Source organism: Mytilus trossulus, chromosome 3, assembly GCF_036588685.1.
Source record: "Mytilus trossulus isolate FHL-02 chromosome 3, PNRI_Mtr1.1.1.hap1, whole genome shotgun sequence".
Lineage (NCBI taxonomy): Eukaryota > Metazoa > Mollusca > Bivalvia > Mytilida > Mytilidae > Mytilus > Mytilus trossulus.
The window spans coordinates 33,688,759-33,701,029 of NC_086375.1; the positions used below are offsets into that span (position 1 = coordinate 33,688,759).

A 12,271-nucleotide genomic window follows, 5' to 3' on the forward strand; every position below is an offset into this window, starting at 1 on the left:
TGACGTTCGGCATTGTACCATTCTTTCTTACACGGATTGTCAGTTATGTTTACTTGTGGGGTATTCACAATGCAATCGAATTTAACAACTGTTAAATCATCCAAATATTGATTCCATTGCATTTATATCCACATTTCGAAGATTTTCCTCTATTTCATACATTTTTCCGAGTCAATGTTATCAGTGAAATTATTTTTTAATCTCCATTCCATTTCTTTATTTCTGTTTAGCTTTACTGTCTGACATTGTTTTTTGCTGCATTCTTAATTACTTGTGTTTAACTGCTTTTATAACTTCTAATATGACAGTGAATGTTAGATAACAAGTAGCTGAAATAAAGTATGCTAGAGTTTATTTTATCTTTTTTTTTGGAAATTCGCATTTCTACACGAGAAAGTAATCAACTAGGCATTATAACATTACAATTCCAGACCAAATGATCCCCTATACATCCGTTTAACTAGTTTTGTTTAAATTACATACATTTCAAAGCTTATTTTACGTAATACAAACATAACTAATGACAACCAATGACCATCATGTTCAATGAAAGTCTAATACATGTAGGTAGTACTATATCATACACTTCGCATTCTTATTTAATTTTTAACGTTTTTATACAGATATTTCCATTTCCTTTTTTAATGCACGGTAGCACATTGATAGTAAAAATAAAAAAAAAGAAACATTATCAAGAAAAAGTCAATAATGACCCTGAGTTAATATGTTTTAAGACCACATAGAAGCCTGAAAAAGATAAAATAGTAAATGTAGTGTAAACATAGATAATCAAGCAAATACGAAATACAAAGTGTATGCAAAGATAGAAATATACTTGAAGATGTTCTGAAGAAAATGCATTACAGGAAAATGAAATAAAAACACTTAAATTAACCTTCCATAAATTACAGATTGAAAATAAATGCAACGGGATGAAACAGTCATTAATTTAACAATTATGTGTGAAAAAAAATTCATAACTATAATAAGAAGATATAGACCAAATACATTCAGATATACATAAAAATTAACCAATCATTTGAAAAGCTAGATTTTTTTCGGCAACTTAAAATAACAAGGAAAACAAAGATCAAAATGTATAATGAAAAATAAGCTGAAAATTAGAAAGAAATACAACAAGTTAAGTTTCTTCGTAGTGAAATATGCAACTGAAGTCAGTAGATAGAGTGAATAAAGACAATACAAATAGAACGGAAAGTGCAGGAGATAAAAGAAGAAATAAATCCTCAAATAAAGAAAATAAATTAGAATATATATGTAGAAAACAGTGGGTTAAAACAATTGGAAAATCCAACAAAAAATATGCAAGAAAAAATCCTGGAAGAAATAAATAGATATTTTATGGATTTAAGGAAGGGAGTTAACACAAATTTCAAAACATTAGAGAAAAAAAAATGAAAAGTAGACATGTTCACACAAATTATGATAGAACAAGAGTCAGTAAATAGCAAACAAAAACATATAAAAAGTGAATTCATGGGTCATAGGATCATCTACTGTGAAAGGCCTTGATATTAAAAAGATGTACAGGAATAAACAAATTGTTCAAAAGATTTTAAAAAAATCCACAACAACATCAGTTATTCGCTTTGTACTAACCTTGAATTAAGGCATAGCTAGCTGTAATATGGTAGCTCTCTTTACAACATCATGGGTAATTTGGTGGTCGGTTCAAACCCATTTTTCTCTGTTTCAAAATGGATTCAAAATTAAATTGGTTGGACTTATTGCAAAAGAAAATATATCTAAAAAAAAAAACATAACCAAGGAACGGAAACTTTTGTCTTAATCATGAATAAACCTAGGTTTTTTAACCCTGTTAAAATAGATGCAATACTTGGGTACCCTATCTCACATTAACCTTTGTAAGAATCAAGTCAAATATGCAAGAGCTTAAGGTTTATTTTTTGTTGTTTTTTTGTTTGGATTTTTTATATTGAGATTTTCCCGCACAAACTACTAATGCTCTTGTTTGTCTTTTTCATAGTGAAATTACACATACTGGATGCACTTGAGTGAATATCACTCATAGTCTTCATTGAATAATAATACGTTACTACTATTTTGATGAATGATTTCCTGTATTTATATCATGTTTTATTTTATTTTTATTTCACATCTTAAATATCTATTTTCTGTTTATTGCATGTTATTGTTTATAATAATATTGTTTGTAAATATGCCTTTCTGGAGCCCCTATTTGGTAAATAGAAATATTCTATTCTACTACCTTGTTCTCAATCTATTTAATCAATAATGCATAATTTGACTAAGTAGGTCGTCATTTATGTATGTATTTATACTCGTCGTCAATGTAGAATTACACAAAGTAACAATTTATATTTTGGTGTGTAACCTCATTTAAACAAATTCCTACAGATATTAATACACCGATGGATGGATCTTAGCAACAGAGGCATCATAAAAAATTGGACTGAACTGATGGGATCTTTTTTGAGGATGTAGTCGTTTAAAAACATACATTTTAGTATTCATAAACAAATAATATGATCGTTACATAATATAAATAATAATTAAAAATATTTTCCTTAAGCCTTCGGAACGAGAAGCTCTTCTGTTTTTATATATATCTCGGAAATAATTATAAAAAATAGCTTCTGTTTGATGAAGTTTCAACTGTCCTTGTTTCCACACAGAAGACATTTTAATTACTCAGTATACATCTTATTACTGATGACGTGTTACAGTAAAACAAGTATTCCAAGAACTGTTTCAGCTAACCTGCTTACTAAATCAACTGTTTAATTAAAAAATAAAATCAACAATTTTATAATTTTGATTTTCTTTCTCATTATTTTCATTGAATTTCAATTCCGGTTATCGGTTTTTGTTATGATTTTTTTTTTCATAGACTAAAGTGGGATAACTCTAATTGTTTTAGCATACATGTATTACTATTGAACAGCATACTGTTAATGTAACTTCGACTGATTAAATATATATATATAGTTATATGTAAACGAACATTTAATCTTAATTTTGAAGAACAAAAACAGTAGAAAAGGGATGCATGTTGGTAACTATTCGAATATACCTATTAACAACTTTTCAAATTTCAGTTGATTCATTTTCAGCAATTTGAGTTTGATTATTATTCAGGAGAAATGGAATAGGTCATTATCTGTTGAAGCTGCACATTATAGTTTGTTTACGGCGAATCATTTATTTTTTGTTCATGACACCAACAGAAAATAGCCATATGTGCTTTGGGGGTGGGGTAGGGTGTGAATGAACGCTTCTATTTTTACATTTATTTCATTCAACTTTCTTACTTATTGTAGTATTTAATCTATGTTTAAAGTCCACTTGCAATTATCTCTACGGTTTGGCAATACATAAACTCATCAGTAGAATACCGCTGTATAAAGGTCAGAAATTGATTGAGAGAAAACAAATCCGGGTTACAAACTTAAACCGAGGGAAACAAATAAACTATAAGACGAAAACATCGAAACAACAGAAACACTGAATAGTACAGCAAAGAGAAAAACTACAAAGCATAGAAACCAACTATTAGATAACACAGGACATCTAAAAAATGGTGGGTCATACATGTGGCTAGCGCTTTATGGCAATGTTAAATGTATCGCTAAATTGACAAGAAATACAGGAATACAGTTTCAAATCACCGATGTCCCTCTATTTTTTGAAATCTTAGAATATAGGGCATCTGTCATATTATACTCCAAAAATCAAAATCTTTTCCTTAACCGATTTCTTTCAAGTAATCAAAAGGAAAGGTGTTAATTTTTTTAACTATATCGTAAAACATCTTCAAATTGGGATATGTGAAAGTGGTGTTATCACGATTCTTAAGTCACGGGCATATTGTCAGAACGAGGAATGCAAATTAGGCGGCCCTTGAACTTATTGTACAGTTAAAACCTGATAGGTAAGAAGTTGCAAACATATTCTTTATGTTCATCAACCTCATTTACATGGTTTATTCTGATTGATAGAATAACAATATTTGATATTTGGGTTATTGCAAGTTTCACTTACCCATCAGACGGGTTTACCTTATATTGAACTCATTCTACATTTTTCATGGTTTATAGTCGTTTTAATGTTATACATATGCTCTCTTTACTTTCGTTCGTACCTTTTCGTCAAAATGTAAGAAAGTTCTATTGAAACGAAACACCTTTTGTCGAGATACTTGAGATACAGTGTTATAAACAATACTTAAAACAATGAGTGTCAACATATAGCTAGATAGAAAGATATGATATAAATTAGCTTCCTTCGTTGCCCTTTCGTTAAAAGCGTCGAAAATGATTGCGTCCCGAACTGTTTCATTCACAATTATACCTTTATTATTGACTGGTTACTTTTGTTCCAATTGGTATTTGCTTAAATATTAAAATTAATAATGGAAATGGAGAATATTTCAAAAAGTAAAATCACAAAAATACTAAAGTCTGAGAAAAATTCAAGACAGAAAGTCTCTAATCAAATTAAAATCAATATATCCCAATTACATTAAACAGATTGATAATAACTGTCATATCTCTAGCTTGGAACAGGAATTTTCTTATGTAGAAAATGTCGGATTGAACCTGGTTGTATATTTCCTTTATATTGACAACGCAGTGTGAACAAAACAAACAATAGGTAAAATTGTAAAAAAGGGGTACAGCAGACAACATTGTGTTATAAACTTAATCATCATTGGAAACAAACAGTTATGTAACAGAAAAAGCACAAATAGACATATAAACAAAGCGGATTAGTAAAAATGAAAGACAATGACGGGACGCATAAGTAAAGAGCCATATCATTTTGTAACAAAGAAACTCAAAAGGGCATATTGACACAGCACATTAGCAAAAATGAAAGACAAATACACAAAAATGTTCAATGACAAATAACTCAATGGCGGGATGTAATAGTACAGAGCCATATGCATCAGAGAAACACAAAAAAGTCATATAGACGAAGCACATTACCAAAAAATGAAAGAAAAGCATACAGAAATTATAGAACAATAACACAATGACAATGTACAGAGTCACGTGAAATGAATATCACCAATACAGACTAAACAGTATGTGAAATTAGATAAGCTGGCTTCATTGATCTTCTTGTTTATCAATATTATGGTTTTAAACATGGCCAAGCAGTCAAAATAAGCTGGCCAATGACACATAACTGTAAAATATAACGTTTTCTGAAAAGGAGGGTACCTGTAAAGAAAGTCCTTTTGAATGGTGAACAATTTTATATTTAATCAAAAATTTTGAACTTTTAAAGCAGCAGGGGTATATAGTTATCGAGTAATACAAAAGTTGTCCGGTTGTATTTCAATATATGTCAGTATAGGTTAAAAGGAAGTAAATATAGATGACTGGTGATACCTAGATTCCATATCCAAGATAATAGGTAGATGTTAATTAATTTTTTTCTGCTGTGGTAATTAGAATTCATAATTGAAATAGTGAGAAATGAGTTTCGGCCATTGGTGCGGAAATTTATAGGAAACTCTCTGTGACGAGTAATATTTCTTTGCCAAATGTAGCTAGGGGCGTTCTTCATTAATGCAATTTATAAAATTCGGAACCGTTGAGTCCCCTAAAAATATGCAATTTTTATGTCAAAAAAGGCTGCTGCAGCACCATATATGTTTTGCAGTTTCAATTACATCCAAAGATGTTGACAATTCAGAATTCGACTTTTTTTCAATGGATCTTTGACAGTGGAAAAGAAGGACAAAAAGGTTGCCATTGTCACATATGTTAATAATTACTTCCTTGTAATCTTAATACCACTACGCGAGAAAACAGTTTAACAGTATTTCTGAAGAGCTTCTTTCACTGCGGACAGAATTCTAGCCAATCTAATAACTATCCTTTAGTGGAACATGCAGATGAGCCGGCTATAGACTGTCGTGTGTGCGGAATTTTGTAAAGCTTAGGTATCAAATACAAACAAAGGTAAGACCCATTGATGACCTTCGGTTGTTGTCTACTCTATGGTCGGGTTGTTGCTGCTTTGACACATTTCCCATTTCCATTCTCAATTTTAAGTCCTCCGATTTATGGTTCAATGTAAAGTTAATTGAAGCCTTAACGGACTTATGACTCGCTAAAATCTTATCCTTATCAAATGATATGATTTTGTATGTGGGATTAACAGAGTGCCATTTTATTCCTACTTCTTTTTCAAGACACTCGTAGTAAAACCATTTACATACAAAGACAATATTATTTAAAGCTTTGTCTGCAGGAACAACAACATACTTATTATGAAGAGAAAATAAACATTTCACAGCCTCTTTGTTCGATCATTCACACAGTTTTTCAACTTATGAATGCGAAGGTTTATCAGTGACATGATGGTTTTGACACATTCTTACAAAGTGTCCAGTTCAACTTCTAGTTTAGTCTATGCTCTGGCGTAGTCTTCAACGATATCCATAATCATTTTGAAGTTATGGTTCCAATTGATGTGTTGGTTTTCTCTCAACTTAGGACCATGAGAAAAAACTTTTGGAAATTTTCATGTTATTATGGTCAGATCTCCAGTAATAACATAGATAGACGAGCTGTAATTATAAGACTAGTTGAAACAGTCACATGTCAGAGAATTTACCTATTTGTGGTATAGAACGTTGTTGAAGTTGATAGCCTCAATTCTGAACTAATAAGAATTTCATCTCTTCCTCGTGTAAAGGTTCCAATCTTACTGGTTTGTAAATGACGTAAAAGAACTTCTTCGTAAATTATACTGACAAATCTGTATTTTGGAGAAAATGTAGTTATGCGTAATCTCACAAACATTATAAAAAATTAACAGGCAGAGAAGTTATGAAAGAAGGTCACCAAAGCGTAGAAAAGGAATGAAAATCGTCGGAGTTTATGGCCCAGGGTTAACGACGTTCAACAACCTGCTCCTCATGAAGAACCTGCACCTGAAGAGGAACCCGTCCCTGAAGAAGTTGTCCAAGTAGTCAACAGAGGTAGAAGTGGAAATAGAAGGCGTGCGGCGCCAGAACATCAGCAACCAGATCAACCTGTTCAGCATATTAATCAGCCTCCATCTCAGAAACACTTGAAAACTACGACAGTTCAGGCTGGACCGAGTAATACTTTAATTAATACTGGTCCCTTGTTAATGCCATGTGCTAATGAAGTTGATATAATTGTATGTCAACAATTAAAAGAAAAAAAAATGGAATTTTGAATATATTGATTTTGGTAATCTACTAAAACAAAATAGTCAATTATATAGCAATGTGGACCAGAAACATAGTGTTACTGTTGGAAATGGAATGCTTGTCGTTTCCAATAAACCTTTAAAGGTCTATACTATAAATAACAATGCAATTTCCCATAGGAACTCCTTTTACTGATAAAACTGTACCACTTTTACTATGAAGTTTTGAAAAAAATCTTATCTTAGAATTGAAAGTTCATTTGCACCACAATTATTTTCAAAGGTCAAACTATAGGGCTGTGCGGCATATTTTCAACGTTTATATGCCCTGAATTTCTCAGAGTTTAAACTTACACTAATTTTCTTAACTACCCCTACCTCGAACGAAAGGTTACCACAGATTTCAATGTAAACAATATGCACGTGTTTATTTACTGGTAACATTCCCAAATTCTGTCTCTGCGATATGGAACACAAAGAGCATAACTGGAAACCAGTATGTAAACAAAATTAATTTTCTATGAATATTCAATTTCTCCCCAAAAGAGGAGGGTTTTCAGAAACAGCTGTATTTACAAAGTGCAACCAAAGCATGCAAGCTAAGCACAATACTTGTTTACGTACATGTCAATCATAAGAGATGCTATATCAGATGCTCCTTTTGACAGAGTTTCCCAGTATGATAGACAATTTAGATTACGTGTATCACTAAATCACTCCAAGTCTTAGTCTGAGATTGATGGCTTTCTTTGATTAAAATTCATTGCAAAGGGATCGCAAGGCACACCTAATCCTGTAGTCTATCAGGCTAACTTACAAAAACCTTGTTATGATTTTAACTTTAAGGTATTTTGTCAGAAATCTCAGTGTTTTTATAGACATAACTGTATGAAAGTTCATTACAACATCAAGCCTTATCATGTGTTAGATTTGACAGGTTACAAGGTAACCTAGGTTTTCAATTTGGATCATTGAGGCCACTGATGTTTAACCAAAATAGACCTCAAATGTCTTACCAGTTTCGACAAAACAGGCCTTCTTTTGTTCAACAAAAAAGATAGAGACCACCATTTAACACAAGGTATTCAGTACTTACATTTGATTAAATGAATCGAAATTAACCTTTCTTTCAGATTTGTCAAAGGATAGATATGATATTTGAAAGATGGAATATTCACCTAATATTAAACAATTACAGTTGATTTTAAGAGATTATCCTAATGAACAGGACAAACAAAGTTTGTTTAATGGATTTAAATTTGGATTTAGTTTGAATTATCATGGACCAAGAATTCCATTTGAATCAAAAAATTTAAAATCTGTTTTGTCAAATCCTGTTGGAGCTAGACTTAAGATTGAATCTGAAATATCATTAGGAAGAATTGCAGGTCCTTTTTGTAAACGACCAATATCTAATTTTAGATGTTCTCCTATTGGATTAGTTCCTAAAAAAACTGGGGGACTTCGTTTAATTACACATTTATCATATCCGCCTTTGATAAAAATGCTGATAATCATGTTTTAAAAATATCTGATAATAGATTTAATGATATTGATTCTTGTCGCGAATAGCAAAAACTTTAGTATTCAAATTTATGGACTTTAATTATTTATTAATCTCCGCTAAATTGTATTTCACTCCGCTAATTGTCTTTAGATATTTTCTCCGTCCTTTTGTGAATTTGACTCCGGTAATTGTATTATAATGTAAAATTACCAGGCACTTCATGTGAATTTCATGCAACCGGTTTTATAAATGTGCGGACAAGCTGAAGATGTATTTTGAAAAATTAGAAATTCAAAGTGGGAAACTTGCTAGTGCTTTAGAAGATGACGGGGAAGCAATAGATGGTATAGTGTGTGGAGATTGTGAGCTGTGTTCAAGTGTGATGGATTGTTATTTGGATCTGATACAATTTAAAGAAAGGTTAGTTGACTTTATTAAAAAGGAAAGCATAGAAGTTAAAGAAAACGAATTCTCTAGCCAAATCGTGGAGTTACAAAGGGAAATGAAAGATATTATGCAAAGTCAAATAAAACAACAACATGAAATCTTTAAGAAACAGTTGATAAATGAAAAGGAAAATTCTACGTGTTCTATAAAATTACCAAAATTAGATCTTCTTTTTTTTAATGGGGAGAAAATACAGTGAATGGAGTTTGGGATTCATTTCAAAGTTCCGTAATTCAAATACAAAGTTGACAGATATTGAGAAATTCAATTATCTTTGGAGCAAGCTACAAGGAGAAACTAAACGTGCAGTGTTATTCTTTGGCCATGAACATGTTAGAGGAAAGATTTGGAAAGAAACAAGATGTGATTGATATTCATTATAATCAATTAATAATTAATAAATCTTCCAACGCCATCGAACAAAACTTCTAGTTTGAGAGATTGTATAGATAAATTTAACAGACATATTCAAAGTCTGAAAGTTTTGAAACAGGACGTGAACCAAGACGTGTGTGTATCTATTATCAGATCAAAACTACCCGAAAATGTATTGCTTCAATTAGAAATTCAAAAAGGAGCTAAGGCGAAGTGGAAAATATCAAGTCTTTGTGAAAAATTAAACGATTATGTGGTTGCACGAGAGAAATCCTGTGTCACAAAGAAGGCAAAAGATTCTGTAAAACCAAATGGTTTTGGAAACAAATTTTCTACAAAGCCATGGAAAACCAATTCATTCAACAATAATAGAAGTGAAAACCGTGTATTTCAACCGAAAAGTTCTGCTGAAGCATTGATAGCAAATTCACCAAAATCACAACCTGGAAGTCAATACTTTGACAAGTGTAGGTATTGTGGAAGTAAACATTGGAGTGACGAATGCCAAAAATTTAAAACGATTGAAGAACGAAAACGTAAGCTGAAAGGAACTTGTTTTAAGTGTTTGAAAGCTGGACATGGTTCTTTTGAGTGTAAAAGAAACAAATTGTGCATTCATTGCAATGAAGTTAATTCTCATCACAGAAGCTTGTGTCCAAAAAAGTTCAACACGAAAAACACATGTGTTTATTTGTCAGAAGAAATTAGTGAATATTGTTCTGATAATGTATTAAAAGAATTTGAAAGCACAAATAATGAAAGTGAACAAGAGAGTTCTATGCTAGTGTTTGGTGAAATGGTTCTTATGCAGACTGCTACAGCTGAAATAACAAACCCAAATTATACTAAGAAAGAGACGACTAGAATTCTGTTTGATTCTGGATCACAAAGAACCTATATATCTCAACGTCTAGCATCAAAATTGGGGTTGAAAAGTTACCATGAAGAGGAAATCAGGTTAATGACTTTTGGTAGTGAAAATATAAAGATAGTAAAGACAACACACACCAGTCTTGATATCAGACTCAAGAATGGTCTATATTTCAGTATCATAGCAAATATAGTACCAGTTATAAGTGGTTGTTTGAATAGAAGAAAACTTGATAGTGTTTCAATGACAAAATTAAGGAAATATGTGAATGATATCTACCTAGCAGATGATCTTCCATTTGAGAACGAGTCTTCAGAAATTGATTTATTGATTGGAAATGACTATTATCTAGACTTGATACTGGCTCGTAGACTTGAAGTTCAACCAGGATTGTATCTTTTTGCATCTAAATTGGGATGGATGGTCACCGGAAGAGTTAAGAACAAAGATAACCAATGAATGAAACAGGGTTGTTTATCATGTCTCATACCAATGGAAATGAATTAAAAGAACAAAACAGTTTTAGCCAGAAAGATTACGGAGTATTGTCGTCTCCAGACCTAACCGATTTCTGGAAATTAGAATCTATTGGTATCACAGATCAAACAGTCAACACAGACAATGAAATTGCGATGAAGATATTCAAGGACACACTTGCCCTGGAAAGAAGACTCACCAGATTTACCAATGAATAGGAATCTAGCATTTGGTCGATTGAAATCAAATATTGATCGAATGAAGAAGAAACAAGGTCTTTCAAGACAATATGACTCGATAATACAAGATCAACTGTCGACAGAAATAATCGAGAAAGTAGATATTCACTACACTGAGGGATTAGTGCATTATATTCCTCACCACGCAGTTATATCACCCCTCAAGATAACAACTAAAGTGAGAATCGTGTATAATGCTTCCGCAAAGACGAAAAGGGAAGTGAAGAGTCTAAATGAGTGCTTATATAGAGGCCCAGTTCTTCTACAAAACTTGTGCGGGATGTTGATAAGATTTAGAATATATAGAATAGATATTGAAAAGGCATTTTTGGAAGTTGGACTTCAGCCAAGGGAACGGAATGTAACAAGATTCTTATGGTTAAAGGATTGAGAAAACCCGAATACAAACAGGGACAACATTCAGAAATACCGGTTTTGTCGGGTTCCCTTTGGAGTTATTTCCAGACCATTTCTTCTTGGAGCTGCGATTGAATTTCATTTAATGAATTACAAGACACCGTGTGCAGAAAAAAATCAGAAATGACATATATGTTGATAACTTGATCACCAGAGCAAACTCGGTAGTGGATGCTATTGTTATTTATTCTGACTCAAAGGCAATATTCAGAGAGGCATCAATGAATCTCAGAGAATGGATAACAAATGACAAATGTGTAAACGAATTTATATCAAAAGAGGATAGAATAAATTCGAATTCAAATAATGTACTTGAACATGTTTGGGACCAAAAAATGATACACTGTGTATGAAATCGTCAGATGATGTGTTATTTCCAGAAAAGGTTACTAAAAGAACAGCTTAAAAAAGAATTGCAGAATTGTTTGATCCACTTGGATTATTTTCACCAGTTTTAATACAAGGGAAAATACTACTACAAAGTTTGTGGAAGAAAAAAATGAACTGGGACGATGCACTTTGTGATGAAGATTTGTAAGAATGGAATGACATTAAATGTGATTTAGAAAGAATTCCTAAGTTTGCGATTTCTAGAAGCATTGTATTGGATTCTGATTAAAAAATTGTCCAGTACCAGTTGTTGTGTTTCTGTGATGCTTCAGGAAGTGCGTACTCAGCTACGATATATTTACACCAAAGAGATGAAAACTATTCCAGATGTGGTTTAGTTTTAGCCAAATC

General features: G+C 31.9%; 2 protein-coding genes across 2 annotated transcripts; both read left to right on the top strand.

Annotated features, from left to right (window-relative positions):
- Positions 1 to 8,972: 8,972 nt before the first annotated feature.
- On the top strand, positions 8,973 to 10,856 carry LOC134710700 (uncharacterized). Its single transcript, XM_063571090.1, has 2 exons — positions 8,973 to 9,124; positions 9,614 to 10,856. Exons 1-2 carry the CDS (start codon positions 8,973 to 8,975, stop codon positions 10,854 to 10,856), a joined length of 1,395 nt encoding a protein of 464 aa, XP_063427160.1.
- A 276-nt stretch (positions 10,857 to 11,132) lies between these two features.
- On the top strand, positions 11,133 to 11,504 carry LOC134710701 (uncharacterized). Its single transcript, XM_063571091.1, has one exon. The coding sequence runs from the start codon at positions 11,133 to 11,135 to the stop codon at positions 11,502 to 11,504; it is 372 nt and encodes a 123-aa protein (XP_063427161.1).
- The last annotated feature ends 767 nt before the right edge of the window (positions 11,505 to 12,271 follow it).